Here is a 20521-nt window from a genome sequence, read left to right on the forward strand (position 1 = left end):
GCCTCACTCTTAAGGTTCCCGGGACCTCAGGCAGCAGGGGAGGTCTGAGTCCGTGGGGTGCTTCCTAGGGCAGAGCGGTTTTGAATGCGCGTCCCGCTCCGCCGGCAGGTGCGGCCTGCCGGCTTGCCGCTACGTGTCTGGGGCTGGGGGAGTGGGGACTACTGCCTCTCAGGTCCCTTCGCAGGCGACCTCCGAAACCTCATTCCAAGCCTCCTAGAAGAAAATGAACTAAAATAGGGAAAAGTTGCTAACCCTTGTTGAGGACCAGGCTCTTTCACCTAGGAGGATCGTTTGATCTGCAGTTCAACCGTGAGAGAGGCATCGGCTCCCTGTTTACCGAGGAAGAAACTGAAGTTCATTCAGGTGAAGTCATTTGCCACAGGTCATGCAGCTGGGAAGTGACCGATCCGGATTCAGAGTGAGTCCTGTCTGACGCCAGAGCCTTTGCTCTTTGCACTGCAGCGCGGGTATCAAGCGTTGTCTGGGTAGAGAATCCCAAGGTGGATTCCGTTCTGTTAGTTAAAGTTTCTGGAATTCCACAAATTCAGTAGGTCTGGGATGGGGCTCTGGAATCTGCATTTTCAACAACCGTCTCCTGACATATATTGCTCCCCTGTGAACACAGCAAGGACTATAGTTAATTGTCGTCTTACACTTTTAAGACCTCAGTTGAGAGAAATGTCAAACGAGGGTTTCTTCTACACGTCGTGTGTGACTGGAGAGTTGGTATTTGATTCTGCTATTAACTCTTGGGGCAGATAGCAGCCTCCATCATCTCCCCACCCATCAAATGAGAAGAATTACACTTAACTACCTGGGGAAAGTTGTTAAACATACGGATTCCTGGGCCCAGCCCAGCTCTACTGAATCAGCAGGTGTGGGGGTGGGGCCCGGGAATTGGGAGGCTAAACAAGCTGTAAAATAAGCTTATAACCTTTGAGAACCTGTGATGTGAAACTTAATAGACCCATAGAAAAATGGACCATAGGTTCAAACCACGGGCTCGACGGACCTCCCCGTTATTGTTTTGTAATTGCGCATGCTCCTGTAGTTGCTGTAAACTAAAATTTTAGCAATAAATAAATAAATAAAAATTAGTATTACTGGCCATTATGAGGTGGATTTTTCAATTAGCTGAAGACTGGAACTTTATGAAATTTGAATGTTAATCTACCTACTGTTGATTTCCTGAGTGATTTTGGGTGAGCCACTTAACCTCGTGGTCCTCATACATACCTGCTTATCACCATCGCTTACAACGCTTGTTACAGACACCTGTGTCCGGCCTACATCAGGTCTTCTGAGACAGCGCATGGGTGTTTTTAACAAGCTTCCAGGGCAGTTTGATGCAGCCAGTGATCATGGGATATGGAAATATGCTTGGAAACTGAGTCTCAGCCTATTTCTCAGTGTCCACATAGGCCGGTTATTCGTTTCCATTATGTTCTGCTCTTGGGAACTAATAAGAGTAACGTGGTTTATAATCTTGATTTTTAGAATTTCTTAATGCACACTTTCTTGTGAACGAAGTGAAAGTACTATGATAAGATTGCAAAAGGTAAACCTTCAAGCCAGCAGCCCTGGCTTTAGTAGTGACTTAGTAGACCCCTTGGTTGAGATGTTGTGATGACAGAAGCTGATTTTATGTAGAAGCTCTGATTGCTACTGAGCCACCTCTTCTGCCTGAAAGGATTATAATTACCCCTTAGTCGTACAAGTTTGTATACAACCCCAACTAAAAGCATCGCTTTTTTTTAAACAGATACCATTGTCTGGTTTGAATCAGGAATGAAGTCTTCTGAAAGCTAAGAGCAGAAGCCTTTTTGGTCAATATGGAGGACAAAAGACGGCGAGCCCGAGTGCAGGGAGCCTGGGCTGGCTCTGTGAAGAGCCAGGTTGTTGCTCAGCCAGGCAAGAACTTATGGGGATCTCGCATGAGCATGCACTTGAATGTGGACAATTATCATTCTCTTTTATTTGTATCGCTTTAAATTGATGTTAAAGAATTATTTTAAATGCGGCTGGTATTTTTTCTGTTTTTGTTGACATTGAGCTAAGGGTTGATATTTAATGGTCCTCATATTTAGTTACTATGCTCAAACCTTTCTATGTGTTGAGGTCTTTGAGAGACTACTCATTAATTTCTAGATGTCATAGAAGTCATATCCAAGTGGATTTCATTGGTCCTTGCTCATAGAAGGTGATGATACCAGCCTTGTCCCCGATTTGAGTCTGTTCTCTCTCTTGCTTCAGCTACCAGTGCTAAGAGCCTTCTCCACCAGAGGCCTGGTCACTCCTGGACAAACAAGGAGCATCATCTGTCAGACAAACAGTTTGTGTTCAAAGAACCCCAGCAGGTAAATTCTGGTTTCTCTTTCAGTAGTAATGAAAATTTGTATATAAAAGCGATATTCTTAGGGTAGATAATCAAATAGTGACTGAATAAGCTCACTAGTAAAAGGAGAGTTAAAGGATTGTAATAGTAATCAAATGTAGAGTAACAGTTCCTGAGTATGTTTGAGGACTCTTCATAGTTTGCCTCCAATAATTCCCATTTTTTGGCATGGAGACTGCATTATGACTAGAGGGTAAAGGTGATACCATGACTAGAGCTTACCTTGGTTATCCAAGTTCTATCAGTCCTAAAACCTTACTATCTTCAGTGCTAGTGTAGCAAATGCCTCTGGAATTTGGATTGAAGTTTCAGCTTCTACAATGCCTGATTTTTTAGCCCTTTTTCCGTGGTGAAAAATGTAAGAAAGTGAAGATTTACTGTTCTTAATAATGTGGAAAAAGCTAAAAATCAGTCATCATGCTATAATAATAATTTTATAAATAATGATTAAAACCTCTTACTTACTAAATAGTATGTCTTCTATTTTTAAAAATCTGGAAAGGTTTTTCCAGAGCTGCTGGCTGTTAGGAAGATGGATTCGTTCTAATTGCATCATCTTTTAATGCCCACTAGTAACTGTTAAGTAGTTCTAAGAAGAGCAGAAACAGGAGTTTCTGGTGGGATAGTAAGAGCTAACAAGAAAAAAGGGATAGTTTTAAATCTGATTTATTTTGACCAGAAATGAGAGCATATGGTAATCTTGCAAGTCAGCTGTCCCGAAGATGAGGAACCATTCCAAGAGTAAGATCTGCTTGTTTCCTTGCAGGTAGTACGCAGAGCCCCAGAACCACGAGTGATCGAGTAAGTAATTTGCTGCCTTCCTGTAACTCTTGCCTACAATGAAATGGAGAGCCCTGGATCTTTCCTTCACCCTGATTTTTTCCATCTGGAAGAGATAACAGCCCAATTAGTGTCTTAATTTTAGGCTATGATATTCCTATCTCAGATGTCTTTAAACTTGGTCTTTTGAGAAGCCTTTCTGAATTTGCTGATGGTATGGAAAAGGCAACAAGATATCTGGACGTTAAACTCTTGAGCCTGGTGTAGATTTCCTGACCCTGTTTCACTAATATATATGCAGACAGTAAGCTAAAATATCTCCTCAGTAAAGACGGGGATTTTTTCTGAGTCATTGAAACATAGCTCTTTGAGAGCTTTTAGGTACCATTTTCCTAGCCATGCTTATGAAAGCTGCTAGAAATTTAGATGATCTAACAGTCTATTTCTTAAAACCACATAATTGTTTCAGAGCAATTAAATGATAGTAAACATTCCTCTTATATTGATCTGTGTCTAAAATGGTCTTTTCAATAATGGATGAAAGATACTTTGACTCCTCTTTTCCTGCTTTTCAGTTTCTATCTAATGTAGATGAATTGTCAATAGAAAGCATCTTTTTATTTGAGCAGTTTAGCATAACATGTTAAATTGTTCATGAGCAGTCTGTTAAGCTGTTTGACTGTTTGCACGTTGACGTGTACATTGCAGAAAAATGCGAAAGTGACACAAATGTCATACTTTCAGAAAGCTTATGTTGTCGTGGCCTTGCTGCTATGCTAGTTAGCTACCTAACTAGTCCTTAGGGAAGTTGTTGCCATCTTTTTGGACTTTAGTTACCTTGACTATAATATTAAGGGTTTGAACTTAAGGGTTAGAGCCCAGTCTAGTAGCTCTAACAGTCTTTGATTGTTTTACAAATACCAACGCGATATTGCCTCCACTGATGATAGAGAATACACAAAACTGTGAAACTTGTTACAAGGCATAGATGGGACATTCAGGCTGAAAATTAATGGGCAGTTATGAGTTTGCAAGTCAGAGCAAAATGACAGAATTCATTCCTACTTGATCCTAGGGTTTGTTAATTCTGGTTATCTAAAGTTAGCTATGCTAGATTTTTTTTTTAATAGCCAGAAAGGTGGCCCACATTGGAAGTGAGCTACTATCTAAATGTAGCCCCAAATTTATAATTTTGAAACATTATGTTCACGCTCTGGGAAACTTCATTGGCAACTCATTTAGGAATGTGATAAATATATATGACAATAGCTCTGCTTACATTTTAGTTCAGAGGGGCAAAGACATCTACCTAAGAGCCCAGCTTGGAGACTGTGAACTACTAACCCATGTGGCAGAGAATGGTGTGAAAACTGTTCCTTTATATTATCCTCTGTAACTCATTCCTATCTGAGAAAGATCCGACACGGTTATCTTGATAGAGGCGCCTAACCAGTCTGGGTCACTTTTCTCACCGTGAACTTCGTCACCCTGTACATCTGTAATAGTTTTGTACCTTTGCACATTTGCTTAAATTCAGTAAGCTTTTATTGCTCATCTTCTACGTGCTAGACACTGGGAGACAGAATAATAATCCATTCCTTGCCCCTCAGTAGCCCACAGTATGGTAAATGAAATAGATATGTAATCAGGTAAATTGTAATCCTGTATATTGTGAAACAGTAGGTTTGTGTGTAAGGTCTGGTGGTAGCACAGAGGATGAGATGCTAACATTTGGGTAAATTAAAGGTCAGGAAAGGTTTATAGAAGGTAATGCTGAGCTGAGATTTTGAAGGATGAATTAGAATTTTCCATTGGACCAAAGCTGAGGTGTGTCAGCTGGGGGATGCTGGGTGGTGGGAAGGAATTCTAGTGTGTAGAAATGCACAGGATTAGAAACAGTGGTTTATTCAGGAGATTGCAAGCAGTAATCATTACTGGAGGATGATGAGTCAGGAGCTGTCAGGAGGTGGAGCTAGATCATGGGGACCTTAAATGCGATGCTGAAAAGTTGGTGAAGAGCTTTTGAAGGACTTTCATCAGAGGAGGAACCTCATTCGACATCATATATCTGAAAGCAACAGACACTCAGAGCCCTGAGGTGTACTTTCTACCTATTAAATGCATCGCTATTCCAGTTTCCGATAGAGACTTCTTACGAGAAATAAATGACCCATAGAAAGTTAAATCACAGAGAGGAATTAGCAAGGTTCACTGGCATCCCCCTTTCTTTTCCGCCCATGACTTTATCAGAATGGACATGATTTTGTTAGGAAACAAATCCACCGGTGATTATGTGGTTGGTTTGAGTTGCCCCTCTTGGAAATGACTTACCGTTTCTCTTTATATATAAAATAGAAATTCAAATTCACTTAGCTATTCCAGTGTTCTATTTGGCACCCCTTTGTGTGACAGATTCCTAGATTATAGCTGCCTAAATTATGAGTGAAATATAAAAGGGGTAGATGAGAATTTATTTTATTATATCCCTTATTTCTGTGGTCTGATCCTGTAAGGCTTCTATTCCCAATGCCATTAATGATGTACCACCATCTTGCCCATTAGTGGTAGAAGGAGGTGGGGCCATGCTTCCCCCACAGTGTGCCCTCATTGTGAAATGGCTTTGGTGAGCCAGGGCTTTGGGAACTCCAAAGGGAGCCCTTCCACTGGCTGGAGTGTATTGTTTTGCTTGATGCTAACAAGTCTTTTTTTTTTTTTTTTTTTTTTTTTAGCAAAGAGGGTGTATATGAAATCAGCTTGTCACCTACAGGCATATCTAGGTAAGCGACATTAGTCATTACTTTAAAAACATTTCAGGGGTGGTTTCATAGAGCAGTGGTTAGCACATCTGCTTTACACGCAGAAGATCCTGGGTTCGAGCCCCAGCAGAGCCACGGCGCATACCCCAGGCATGCCAGGCCCCTCGGTGTGCCAGGCCCCTCGGTGTGCCAGGCCCCCCGGGTGTGCTCAGGGAGCACATGGGAGGAGACGCCCCGCCTTCAGAGATCCAGTTCTTAAGGGGAGACAGCAACATTCATAGGTCAGGGGTGAAAGTGGGGGAATTAAAAAAAAAAAATTCAAAAGCATCACCTTAGTGCATGACTGTACTAACTGTCACTATAAAATAATAAGACAGTTAAAACAGACATATCAAAACTTACATATCTAAATGAATTGCTTAGAAGAAGTCTCTGTAATTAGTCCAGTGGCAGAGCCGTTGTTAGAACCCTTTTTGGACCCTCCCTTTCAAAGCAAGTTTAACAGTCACACAAGAAAGCCAGTTGCATTATTTGGTAACATCTCACTGTTATCCAGGTATGGCTTCAGGTGAGCTTTGGCTCTTTGAAAAAAAAAAAAAAGAAATTCATCTTCAAAGAGTAAATTCAAGAGAATCTTCCAAGGACTTTCAGAATATTTCTTAAGAAGGATATCCAAAACGATCTTGAGCCGACTTGGCATTGTTGAAATAAGTGCATATTCAATGAGAGAAAAAACCCTCATTTGTATATTTTTATTTTGATACAATCTTAAATGATTGTTTTTTCTAAAATTGGCATAGTCTCAGAAGACTAACAATTGTTAAAATAACACAGGGCCAGGCAATTTATTAGTTATTCTGCTTTTCACAGTGACCCTATGAAGTGGATATCAACTTCATGTTACAGATGAGAAAAGCCAAGTTTCAGAGAGGTTGAGTGACTTGCCCAAGGTTTCACAGTTAAGCAGTGCTGGAGCAATATTTGAACCACGTTTATAAGAGCCCTCATACATCCCTTTATCCTTCATGCGTCTTTTATTTCTCTTAACATGAAACAAGTTTATTTTACATCTGGAGCATCATGAGCTGGGTGACATTAGGCTCTGGTTGCTATGGGAGGTGTGGTAAGATGATTTCATCTACCTACGAAAGGAAGCATCATCCAGATTAATTTATTCAGCTAACAGAGTCCATTACCCATCTTTTCTGTGTTCTTTAGTTAATAATGGTTCTTTCTGCATCAAGGGTGTGTTTGTATCCTGGCTTTGTTGACTTAAAAGAAGCCGACCGTGTATTAGAACAGCTCTTTCGGGATATTCCCTGGAAGCAGAGGACCGGCATCCGGGGTGGTAAGTAGGTCTCTGAGATTTGCAGTGGTTGCCTCCTTGTCTCCCTTTCTGGAATGTTTCTAATAGTATTGCCTCTTGTCACTACACCAGTCTTAAATAGAGATTCAAAACCTAACTGAGCCCCCCTCAGGCTGAGTAGGAATTAGCCAGGCAGAGGGTACAGAAGAAATAACAGCTGGTTCTCAGAACATGGCAGGAGTCTGGGGTGGGAGTTCAAGGAACCACAGGAAGTTTGGTTCGGCTGAACTCTGGCTGGCATACTTATCTCCCTTTGCATTTGTTCACGACCTTTATTCAAATGGTGCCAGCTTTCCTCTTTCTTCATAGAAACTTCCAGAGCTAGCTTTTTTCTGATTCTATTTGGCATATGTTCTTTTGTGATCCTTCCTGCTGGCTTTTTAGTCTCTTTTTAGTTTTACTAGAAGAGTTCAATTTTCTGTAGCTTCAGCATCTGTACTCTCCTGAATTTATGAAGATTGTCTGACTTGGAACCCGCTCCTCTGTGGGCATTCACAAGCAACAGTACCTGCTATTCCAGAGGTGGCCACTCGGGGGCGTCTGTGCTCTAGCATACAATTCCCTTCTGGCACATTAAATGAATTTAAATTTTCTGTAAAGAAAGAGATAAAGGATACTGGCTTCATTTTTGTGACTCAGACATCAGGATAGGAGTCAGCTTTTCCTCCTAAATCCCAGCAGTTCTTAGCAGGGCTTTTGGTGACAGACTTGGCTTTGATTACTGACTCTGTTATTCGAAGTAATTGTTAATTTTAAGCAAATTACAGTAATTTTCCAGTCCTTAGTTTTCTGATCTGTAAAATGGAGCTAATAATAATACCTACCTTATAAGGTTGTTGTGATAATTAAATGAGATAGTACATGATAAGTACTTAACAGAATGCCTGGCACATAGCTGTCAATGAATGTTAGCTGCTTTTCTTATTATTGTTCTTATTGTTGTAGTGTTTGGTATCAGTCGTGGGAAAATAGCAGATCTATAGATAACTCCCTCTCTAAATAGATTGGACATAAAGACTTCTGACTAAAATCAGCTACGTGCTGTGGTGGTTCTGAGCATGTTTTTCTTCATTCAGGATCAAAAGGGCTTATGCAGTAATGGCACATGGGTAAAGTTTGTCCTGTTTCTTGTACGGACATTGTGCCACAGTTCCCCACCTGCAAGGGTTCAGACTCCATATCCTGTTTTTCAGACCCTCCCTCTCTGAACAATACTGTTGTACAGTGTGACTCCTTCGCTCGTTTATGTCATCACTGACACAAATAAGTCACACATTGTCACCTCAGAGCCTTTGCTCATACTGTTTCTGCCAGTGTACTTTCTCTTTTCTTCCTTTTAGCCCTTACCCATTTTACTCCTGAAATCCTGTGTCCTCGATGAAGGTGGAGTCTCGGGTCAGAGCCCACCCTTACTCTTCCTTTGTATTTCTCATAGCTTTTTGCACATTGCAAGGCATAGAGGTTGGCACTCAGTAGGTGCACCTTAAATAGCATGAAACCATTTCAAAGGCCCTGTATTTTTTTTCTTAGATGTAACTTACCAGCAGCCAAGACTCACAGCATGGTATGGAGAACTTCCTTACACTTATTCAAGAATCACTATGGAACCAAATCCTCACGTACGTTGGAACGTTGTACTATTATATGTTTTTACAGACTGTACATTATAGAGTACTATAAAATAACAGTAAAACACCTTACAGAGCTCCATGATGTTTCCTAGTTTAGAAAATTTTCTGGGTTCAAACACTGAGTCTTTGTGCTTTTGATCCATAGATGAACTCTGAAGATGAGGAAAAAACTGAAACTAAAGTAAACTGGAACCAGACTCTAGGATTTCAGGAAAATGAACCATTTCTTCTCCCAGTCTGCCCCTTTCCCAAACTCTTCTGCCTGTAGCCCTTCTGTGTACACCCACTACACATTTGCTGTGGGGCCAAGTCTTTATGACTTGCCAGTAAGATCAAAATGTCTCTTTTCATTTCTCTGACTCTTTGGCCATTTGTGAAAAAATTTGGCATTTTTCTTTTTGACTTTGTATTTATTCTATGGCTGTACGTCTCAGCTTTCCAGCTTATCATTACTTTGGCTTGTTTCTACTGCTTTCATTTACAAAAATTTCCATGACAGTAGACAAAAGAGATTCTAGTGTACAAATTAAGCTTGTCCAGAGGATGGAATCAAGATCCAAGAAATGGCTCCCTGCTTAGTCCCTGGAATCTTGTCTTTGACAAGTAATGTTATACTTCATGGAAAGAGACTTTGAAGAAAGTGGAGTTTTGCTTACAGCACTGGGATAAACAGAAATGTGACACGTTTTAGAGCTTCTAATAGTTCGTACTCATAAACTACCACTTTACTAAAATGTTCAGGAATAATACATTGACTGAGACTGGGGCAGGAGTACATGGCTTTTTCACATATGGAGAGAGCTGAATGCTCTGGTTTCTAGGGCTGCGTTTAGAATGTGATCCAGGGAAGTGTTGAGACCCTTATATTTGAGGTCGATTGGGAAACATGAAGGGAATTGAATTCAGCCAGTCCAGCATAGATTGCTCGCCATGTTTCTGTCAGGATTAATTTACCTTCATGTCAACAGTCATAGCAGAGAAGCTGAGGATTAAACAGACTATGGGGAAGAAATTCTTTCTCATTTATTCTAGTTTATCTTTTAGAACAGGATTTCTCAACCTTAGTATTAATGACATTTTGAGCTGGATAATTCTTTGTTGTTGGAGACGTCCTGTGCTCTGTAGGATGTTTAGCAGCATCCATGACTTCGACCCACTAGATGCCAGAAACCCTCCTCACTTATGGCAAACAAAAATGACTCTAGACACTGCCAAACATCTGCTAGAGGGCAAAAATTGCCCCTGGTTGAAAACCGTTGCTATATAATAAACATAGGCAGTTAAGATCGGCTGGGTAGAGTGGCCTTTTATAGTCGGGGACATTTTGACAACTCTTCAAAAGTATTTGTTTTAATAACAGTCCTTATATTATAATGTAAGTACTATATGTTTATATTGAAAATTTAGAAACTGCAGATAAGCATGGAGAATACTAAAGTTTTGCATTATTCTTCCACATGATGTTTTGGTTCCAGTCTTTCTTTTTTCATTTTAGGCAAATATATGTAGAGAATAAAATAAAGTAAATTATGTTTACTACATTTCATTTAACTGTATCATTAATGTGTTTTAGTATCATTAAATATTCTCTTACGGCACCATAGTATTCCATAATTGACGTGTACCATAATTTATTCAAGCAAGCCTCCTTTGTCGGAGATTAAAGTTGTCAAATTAGAATTCTTTAATTTGAATTTGACTAGCTCACAACTTTGTATTCATTGCTATAGATTTAGTTTATTTATGTGCCATCTTGAACAAAATCAAAAGAGATGCCCCTTTCTCAGATTTTTCAAGGGGAATTCACTAATGTATATACATGTGGGTTGAGGGTACTTGTTTAATTTTGAAGTTATTACCTCAAGCTTAATATCTCAAAGCTCAGGAGCAGAGTCAGTCATAGGTTATTAAGCTTCTTTTAGTCTTTGTCAAACTAAGTCTTATATGAACCCAATAAATAAAAATAGCAGAGTGCCTTGACTGGCTGGGAGTCCAACCAATTTGACCTCTCCTTTCTCCTACGGTAATTCCAGAGACAGCTCTGTGGTACCGGTGACTACAAAACGCTGTTTGAAATCCACTGAATGGGTCCTTTTACTTCTGTGATTCATATTTCCTCATACGCTTTTCCTCAAATGTCTTTTAAGGATAGAATGTCTTCACTAAACAGCGAGATGACGCTGAATTTTAAATTAGACATTCAGTTCTGAGGGATCTGTATATAGAGTATTGGTTGGAGAGTCTAAATTAATCCTCTAGTTCGCTATCCCCTTTTTTCTTCTTACTTCACCACCAAAAATAGCCAAGAGAAAAATATATACCCACTTAGAAACATCATGCAAACTTGGTGTTATCACAGTGCTCAGCCCCTAAGCGAGTCAGGAAGTGCTAATTAGCTTCTCAGCCACAATTCAGAAAAGCTCTCTTCTTCCTTTACATTCTTGTTTTTCTTGTTAAAAGTATAATTCTAGCATCTGATCTGTATCTCCGTGAAGTTAAGCTTAAAGCCGTAAAATAAGGAAATGCAGCGCACTGACATTATTATGGAATTTCACTTTGAAATTCATTCTCTTCAATAGGTTGCTTAATAATATTTCTATTTTATTGGTCAAAGTTTTGTTTGTTCTCAATGCTGTTTATTTTTTATAATCCTCTGGGTAGAATCTAACACTAATATCCGTAGCAAGGAAGCCCAGCTTTTACCATGGTTTCTCCATCACAGCAAAGCTGAGTGAATCCCACGTGCGCTTCCCCGGCAGTTGTACCTGCCAGTAGCCATGGGGTATACGTAACATTACTCTTTCCTTTGCCGAACGTCCGTTCCTTCACTGCCAAATGTAGAATGTGGACTTGACGGGGTTCTCTAATGAAGCAGTTCTTAAAGTATAATCTGTGGGCCTTGGAGAGAGTCCACGAAATCCTTTTTGGGAGTCCACGAGGTCAGACTATTTTTATGCTAATACTGGATGACCCTTTTACTGTGTCGAATTTACACTGATGGTACAAAAGTGATGGTGGATCAAACTTAGTTTAAATCAAGGCATCGTTACCGAACTGTACTAGTAACCATTACATTCTTCACCACCGTGCACTTCCAGTTTAAAAAAAAAATACTGGTTTCTTTTAAGAATGCCCTTCAATGAAGGAGTAAATATTAGTTTTATTAAATCTCGATCTTTGAGCACATGTCTTTTTAATAATTTGTTTGAGGAACTAGAGAGTATGTATAAAGCACTCCTACAAACTAATTATGATACTGTCGAGGAAAAAACACTTGCGTAATTGCTTAAGCCGTAAACTAAACTAGCTACTTTTTTTCATGGGCCATTTTTACTTGGAAGAACAACTGGCAGGCAGACTGTAGTCAGTCAGACTTGAGTATTTGGCAGACATTTTCTCATAAATGAATGAAGTGAGTATCACTCCAAAGAAAACAATGGACAGGATTTATTGCTAATGATAAAGGCTCAGTTTTCAAGCAAAAATTAGAAAAACTTATAACCGCCATGTTGAGCCTGACCTCTTCCCATTTCTCAGCCTTTTCTGATGAGATCAGTGGTAATATTAATGGATATGAGTTTTCGATATCGTATTATGAAATGTGTCAACAGAAGGTCTGTACAACGCAGTGAACCAATATTTTCCAAATGACCAGTGCTTGATGTTATAGAATCATGCAGGATTAAAAGATCCATTCATTGTGCAAGCTGGACCAGTAGATTTAAATGTAACAGGCTATGGAACGTTTGTTGATATGGTTTCAGATTCCACACTGTAACTAATCTTTGAAAAATCAGTACTTGTTGAGTTTCGGTATAATGTCAAAGAATATCTGTAATTTTTTGAAAGGCTATCAAAGACTCCTTTTTTTCCTAACTATATATCTGTGTGAAGGCAATTTTCTTCATATACTTCAACAAAAACAACACATTGTAACAGATTGAAAGCAGAAGCAGATATGACAGTCAGCTGTCTTCCATTAAGCCAGACATTAAAGAGATTTGCAAAGCGGTGCTGCTCTTCTTACCGGTTTTTCATATGGGAAAATATAGTTGCTCTTCATAAAATAATATTTTAACATGTAATGGGCTTGTTATTTTTTAAATAAATTAACTAATATGTTACCTTTTTTCAGTTTTAATTTTTAATTGAGTAAATATCATAGGTGTAACCTATATAAAAGAAGTTCTGCGGGGTCCCCAATAGGTTTTAATAGTGTAAAGTTTGAGAACCACTGTCCTAAAAGGAGCTCTGTAAAGCACTTGAGCTTTCTTGGAGGAAAGACTTAGAATTCTAACAGGAACAGGTATAAGCCATGCTTATTGTAGCTCCAAAGTACAGAGGTCAGGGGTCACAGCTTCCTGTAGTATATGTGGCAAGACAATGAGTTCCAAAATATAAACTACATGACTGAACTTGGGGTTCAGGAGGCAGGGCTGGGAGATGTTTAAATCTTTTGTAGTTCACAGACCGTGCACTCATCAGGGCCACGTCGTGATTCCATTCTGTAGAAACATATTTTTCATCTTTAGGTTCTGTGTTTAGGAAGCTAGCCACTCTGGAAATAGGAAATACCTTGTTTTAAAAAAGCAGCTCTTCTATTCACGAAAAAATAGTAGAATGAACAGAAGGCCACCCAGCAGGAAAGTTGTTTCGCTCCTCAGACTTTAGTCTGTGTCTGCTAACTACCTGGCAGCCTTGTCAGCTGTGGTAGTAGCAAACCAGACTCACTGCTCTTCTTGCCACCTTATTGACCTACCAAGGTCATTGCCTGAATATACTGACAGTTGTTTCTTTTCGAGCATCATGTATCCAACATGGAAAGGATGAGATGGGTAGATAGGCCTGTTCCTCATGGCATTGTTACACCAAATTTAGTACCTTAATAAAATTGCACAGGTCAACTTGCTTCAAAACAGAAATCATGGGAGGGAATTACATTATCTTTCTTGCCTTCCGGTTATCGTATTCCAAGTGGTTTGCTTATTCCACGCTCCTGTTTACAGTTTGATTTTGTGCTCTGTGTTTTCCCGTGCGGCTGCCACCGGTGTCTGATGTGAACTCTCTCTGCCCCTTTCCTTGGCCTGTCGATTGCAGTGGCATCCAGTGCTGCGCACACTAAAGAACCAAATTGAACAGAACACTGGCCACACTTTCAACTCTTTGCTGTGCAATCTTTACCGGAATGAGAAGGACAGCGTGGACTGGCATAGTGATGACGAACCCTCGCTAGGGAGGCACCCCATCATTGCTTCACTCAGTTTCGGTGCCACACGTACTTTTGAGATGAGAAAGAAGCCCCCACCAGTAAGTATTCTCTCTGACATTTTAAAAAATTTTTATGATCTTCCTGCCTCCTGTTATTCTGTGAAAAATGTAGAGCTCCTATTTTCAGATTTAGGGGATAGGAGTATGTGTTTTGTTGATGAAACATTTTGCACTGATTGCTTACCTGATGGTTAACTTTTGACTTCCAATGTGCCCATTCATTCATTTACTTATCTAAGAGACGTGGCCTGCCATGTGTCAGGTGCTGGGGCCTCATTGTCATTGATGGAAAGGGCAGACACAGTCTCTGTCCTCACGGAGGCAAGAGGTAGAGATAGTGCCACTTACTCAAGTAATTACAATTAGGAGAAACGCTGTGAAGCAAGACTTATAAAGGGATGGCCCAAGCTAGTGGGGGCGAGAAGGGAAATGAGGGAGCCTCAAGAAAGATGCTCTTGAAGAAGACTTGATGTGTTCTTCATGGCGACGTCGTCACTTTGCTGTGAGGGAGCATCACACGCATCCTCACTGCCTTCATAGCCTTCTCCTGGAATACTGATGAATTCTGTAATTATAACAGAGAAAGGAAACTCGAGCCAGATTATCAGAGGTGGTGGTCTGTCCAAGGTCAGGCAGAGAAGCACTGACTACACTGACTGCAATGTCAGTTCTCTGTCCCAGCTCTTATATGACATGACATTTGAGGGTACCAGGCTGTTAATGTTTTAAATCAAAAAATGTAGAAACTTAGGACTAAGATAGAAAGATAGTAGGAACTCTAAGAAAAAAGTAAACCTCTACCAAATTATCTTTTTTCCAGGGTTTGTGTCTTTTTCTAACCAAGGTTCCCAGTCATTTGGTTTATGACATTAAACCAGACCACGTCAGTGAGGAAGGCCTGCAAGGCTGTGTCCTGAGTGTGACTTAATCCAGCCACATAATTATTAGTCCCTCGGTGCTTATGTCTGCTCTTCATCAAATATACTTCTCTGAGAAAGTCGTTAATGGACCGGGCTGTTTTCTTGACATATATTTGGGTTTCCAAGTGTGGTATTTTGAAACATAATATGTTATCTTGCATTTATGCCAGTAAGCACTGTTCGTTAATATAATTTCCCTTGATTTAGTTTTTCTTTGCTTTGTTAACGCAGAAACTTTGGTCTGTGTTAGCATGGGATTCTCAGCTGCCAGTGAGTTAATGAGGGAACCTGCTCCCTAAGCACTTTGAGTAGCCGTCACGGTTCCACTGGCAATCAGCCTTCTCGCACACCAGGGACTCCCACCTGCGAAGCAGACTACCCAAAATTTGCCATACTCCTTTTAGGTTTGGTTATGCTTTAAATCCGCAGGCTTCTACTTGGTTACATTCCAGGTTCGCACATGTGAAGAATTCATCCTTCCCTTAGTAAGACTGTTATTATATGAATAGCAGAGAAACACCAGGTCTCGTTTTTAAGTTCAAACCCTCTTCTCAAACCAGACATGGAACACCAGCTATTTGCTAGCTGTGGTCCTGGGAACTGGGGCGATAGCAATGAATGAGTAAAGCGGAGTCATCTTTCCCCTCCTAGAGCTCCTGACCTGGCACGTGTTTGTGCTGTGCTTCCTCCTGGAGCCACCCTTTCCTCCTCTGACTGGCAAACAAGCTGTATAATGTCTAGTGTAATCTTTACTATAATCCTAGTCTCCAGTTCTTGCCAAGTATTTAAGTGTTTAGTTACTGTTGCACATACATTCACCGCCACCCCCTTTTAAAAAACATTTTTGACCTATTTATAGATTTGAAACTTAAGAATTCTCAAAGCATGCTTTCTGGATAATTAGTTTAACTGTATAAGCAGTTTCCAACTGATATTAAGCATTACCAACGTTCCGGTGCCCAGAGTTCCCCGTTCCTTTACCCCTCCAGGAAGCGGAAGGTCTTCATTTTTTCATATAAGAACATTATTCATGATGATCAAGAGCTGTTTCTTGGTAATATGCTTCAGTTATGTTATAGGTTAATGTGTGGACGGAGAATATAACTATCGCATAGCACTGTTTCTCAGGGCAACCATTTGCAACAAAGTCTCTGTTTAAGAGGGAAACTGCTCATACTGAAGCTTTATCTTCTTTAAGCTTCTTGGAGTCTGTTTTGATGAACATGCATGAGTGAGAACACAGGCTATAAAACACTAAAAATGTGGTAAAATCCCTTTAATTGTCTGCCAGTAGCAAGAGAATGTGAACAATAACTATGGTAGCTGATTTGATAAAAATACAGATCTAATAAGTAAGAAAATTTGTCTGTAATCTTGAAACAATGTTGAGGAAACAGATTGGGGAAGAAATATAAATGTGTCAGAAATATAAATGCCTCAGGTTCTTGATTCTAATAAGTTTTGGCTTCCTGCATAGTTTTAACTATGATTGAATTTGATGCCATTGTATATTCTTTCAATTGTGGCTTTTGTTTAAGATGGGGAAATTGAATGTTAATATATTTGAAATTATAATCACTGATAAGTGAATGCAGTTTAAAAATGAATTTTTTTTTCCCCAAACCTATAAGTTCTATTCTTAGGTAAAGAGGACCCAAGTTTAAACTTTTTGAAAGACTTCTTCAAGTTTGGTTAACAGATAAAAATCTGGAGCTCCGCAAATCTAGGTAAATTAGAAGTGCAGAAGCCTGCCTTTGAGTTGACGCCTTGAAATGTAGCTTAGAACCCCTCATCTTCATCTTATTACAGTGATCCCTTTTCTGAAGGAGTGAAAAAAAAGAGTTATTGGGAATCCATGTCTACTTTTCTTTCTAACTCTGATGATAGCTCTGAGAACATGACTCATGATTCATATAACCCAAAGTAAAGTATAAATTAAAAAGTGTTAATGTGATTAGTCTTCTATGTGGCATTTGTAGGAGTCTGATTTTCTATAACTCCTAGAGACCTGTCTCAGTATGTCATTATAGATTGTAATTTTCCTGTCACCAAGACATTCGGAGTGTGTGAGAAGTTGTGAGAGGGAATCTTTCAAAATCCAGTTGGTTTTAACGTATCAGAAAACAAGCTAATACCTGTTTGACTTGAGTCCAAGTTTCTCATCTGAAACTGACAGAAGAATCATGACAGTTCCAGCACTTCATTCACGTATGCAGTTTTGAGACAGAAAATTGTCGGTTTTGGGCCACTTTCAAAGAGAATTATATGTCTTTTTTTTTTTTTTTTTTTTTTTAACATTCAAACCCTCCACCCCTGCAGCAGCTGTTTGTTTTGGTCTGGCACCTTAAGCAGATCTCTGTAGCTGCTGATCTTCTGAAAGCTGCCCCAGTTCCACACATCGCATTCCTAACAGTTTCTCCCTGTGCTGAGATGGTGAGGAGGTCTTTGTTTCCTAAGCATCAGTGCCCCTCTGATTCATGCAGTTGGCTCATTCAGCTTTGTGCATGCATCCTCCCTAGGACGAAACATTTCACTCCTCCAAGTTGACAGTCCTTTTTCACTGTCTTTTAGTCCAAGTCTGTCAGCTCCTCATTCATTTGGATTTTAAATTACTGTTTCCTTTAATGATAATAAGGTACTTGAGGGCAGAGTAGATTTGCCTGATCTTGCTCTTCCAGTCACCCCATCCCTTCTTTTGTTAATTCACTTTAAAGACCGGGCGAATAGCACCACATCTGTCTTCTGGCCAGTGTCAGGATATACTATCTTAAGACAGAAGTAGAATTTACCAAATTTACCAAATATACCAAGAACTTTTTTTATTCTACCAAGCTGGGCTTTTTAAAGCTTTTCTACACTCCTTGTCCCGAACCCAGTTGCACTTTTCGAACTGCATCGTGTCCCTGTTGTAAAGATGAGTCTGGTTCTTTTCCCAGCCAGCTTTAATTCTATACTGAAAACCGAGCTGGGAAAAGAACTACAAAAGCCATTTGGCAGCCTGCTATTTTTTTGTCGGTTACCGTGGAAACAGTGATGGCTGAGTTGGGTGGGGGGGTTATTAGATAATAGCAGGAAGTTTGTGATGCACTGGAGATTAAGATGCCAAAATCCTCATTTTTCTAGCAAATTACCCATGGATAAGCTCTGTCCTTCAGCAGCTGAAGCCTGAAAACGTGAGGGGCTTCTTCCTCCCTCAAGGAGATTGAGCTAAAGCAAGTTGGGCACTTCTCTAACCGCGTCTTCCTCTAGCACCTTCTGAAGGATGTAAACTCTGTTCATTTCACCAGGAGAGATGGTTGGAAAACCACTTCTAATGGTAGAGTCTCTGAGAGCTCCCAGCGAATCGGAGTTCCTAGTTCCTCCCTTGCTAATTGTTTTTTTACACACTACTGGGAAAAAAATGAAGTATTAAAAGGATAGTTTAACCATAAATACTGATTTTTTTTGTTTTTAGGACTTTAGAAGAAATGAGGATATTGGAGTCCAGAATAGTATAATACCAGCTTGAATTTGAAGACCGGATAAACCATCTATAGTATTTCATAGAGTAGTGACCACCCCCACCTCAGCCAGCACCCCGACTGCTGCTGTTCCAGTCGTTTGTACTTCTTATTAGTCCATTTCCTGTACAGCATCTGTCCTGAGAAATTGCAAGAAATACTTGAAAGAAATTGTTGAGAACCATTGTCTTTGTAATACATACCCTAATGAAATTTAGAAAATCGAGTTTGTTTCCTGTTTCTATCACTGATGTTGGTAAAAAACACTTATCTGCTTCATTTATACTTATTCTGTTTTTGTAAATGGGGATGATAATTGGTAGCTACTTGATGGGAGTAATAGAAGAGTTTTCCCAGGAAAGGCACCATGAAAGTCTTTGCAGTAATCAGTGGATTTTTAAGCCGTTGTTAATGGGAGCTGCCATGGTGACTTTTCATATGTAGAAATTGAAAAAGGAAATGAATGGCAGTGAAGCTAAACTCCAAGATTCCCTTGGCCTGTGAAATAGCATTCACCGAGAGAGTAGAGAGGACATCTTGGGGAGAGTAAACGGTCTGTGGATCAGGAGTGGTGATTGAGTTTCTGAGCTCCCGTCTCTGGGGTCATTTCTAAATGGTTTGGAGAGCGCGAGTGGGTGGGTAAATGAACGTGTGCATGTTTAAGCAGATAAAGATAAGTAGTCCTGGTAGGACTTGAATTATCCTCAGACTCCACGGCCTTTGGGAGTTAGGATCATCATTTGCTTCCTTGGGGCCTTGTCTCAGGCTAGAGTCCATGCCCTGACTGCCACTGGGTCTAACTGATTTTTGCAGAAAGCCCTCCAGTTTTGTATTGCTGGTAACAGGACTTTTTGTCTTAAGAGAACCACCTTTTCCAAAGTGATTCATCGCGTTTTTTTTTGTGATCGGGTATGGAGTCTGCTTATAAACTTAACTTTTTTAGACTTTACCTCAGTGGTAGGGTTTTTTCCCTCCCCTTTGCCGTACTGATGAGAACTATTCCTAAGCCTTCTGGTGATTTCCTCATCTTTCACAAGTCACACATTCATGGTGGATAACTGCTTACCTGAGGCAGAAAAGAGCCTCAGTGAGTTTGAGGAAGAAGGAAGCCCCATCCTGGAGGGAAGCGAGCAAGTGAGGAGAGTAGCAGGTGACGAGATGGGGAGAGGGGGCAGGGCCAGATCAGGCAGAGACTCATGAGCCTTGGGAAAGAGTGGGTTTTCTTTTAAGCACATCAAGAAGCCACTGAAGTGGGTTAAGCAGAAGAATGACATGATCCGATGGATAATTTTACAAGGTCATTTGTGTATGGAACCTGGACTAGAAAGGAGCAAGAGTAGAAGCCAATAGACCAGTTCGGAGGTTAGTGCACCTTGTTATGTGCCTGAGATGAAGGCAGAGAAGGCAGAGAGGCGGATGGAGCTTAGAGGAGCAGGGATTTTTAAAAGAGGCATGGGAACACTGATCTGAAAGAGATACTGGGGAGTATCACTTGTCTCTGAGCTCCATGGATGTGAGACACGATCGCCTTCCATGTGAGTAAGTTTCAGGGAATTTGGAATCTTCTGCAGGTAGCTAGGTTTCAGTTAGGATAAGGAAGTGTAGAGGAAACCTTCAGAGCACGTGAGGTTGAGGATTTAGGGGTATTTGCTTGTTACTGAATGGGAATTTCACAGGACGTGGTGGAAGGTGCATGAGGGAGAGAGTGGGGAGGGATTATGTCTGATCAGGCTGTGTTGAGGACTGGTTTGGGAATGACTATTCCGGTATTAATAGATGACCGGGGAAGCTCGCTCTTTTGCTGATGACTAGGATCTACTGGATGTCGGGAATGGCTGAATTTGTTCTCATAGGCTCTTAGAGGAAGGAGAGCATTTGTTTTTGGTGCTATGGTCTTAGGTGAAA

The 20521-nt window shown here is 40.3% G+C and overlaps 1 protein-coding gene across 3 annotated transcripts in view; it reads left to right on the forward strand.

Moving 5' to 3' along the window:
• The first annotated feature begins 60 nt into the window (after positions 1-60).
• ALKBH3 (alkB homolog 3, alpha-ketoglutaratedependent dioxygenase) overlaps positions 61-20521 on the forward strand; it is a 29218-nt gene continuing 8757 nt past the window's right edge. The window contains exons 1-9 of one of the 3 annotated variants that reach the window (XM_011356848.2): positions 62-418; positions 1763-1911; positions 2254-2357; positions 3162-3196; positions 5905-5952; positions 7176-7279; positions 8828-8916; positions 14026-14235; positions 18571-18842. In XM_011356848.2, the coding sequence (XP_011355150.1) occupies positions 1833-1911; positions 2254-2357; positions 3162-3196; positions 5905-5952; positions 7176-7279; positions 8828-8916; positions 14026-14235; positions 18571-18624 (723 nt within the window). In that variant the 5' untranslated portion in view covers positions 62-418; positions 1763-1832 and the 3' untranslated portion in view covers positions 18625-18842. Of the gene's footprint in view, positions 419-1762; positions 1912-2253; positions 2358-3161; positions 3197-5904; positions 5953-7175; positions 7280-8827; positions 8917-14025; positions 14236-18570; positions 18843-20521 lie in introns of those variants that run through there. The other 2 variants (XM_023528693.1, XM_011356847.2) reach the window with 2 other exon arrangements.

This window comes from Pteropus vampyrus, unplaced genomic scaffold (assembly GCF_000151845.1).
Source record: "Pteropus vampyrus isolate Shadow unplaced genomic scaffold, Pvam_2.0 Scaffold31, whole genome shotgun sequence".
Lineage (NCBI taxonomy): Eukaryota > Metazoa > Chordata > Mammalia > Chiroptera > Pteropodidae > Pteropus > Pteropus vampyrus.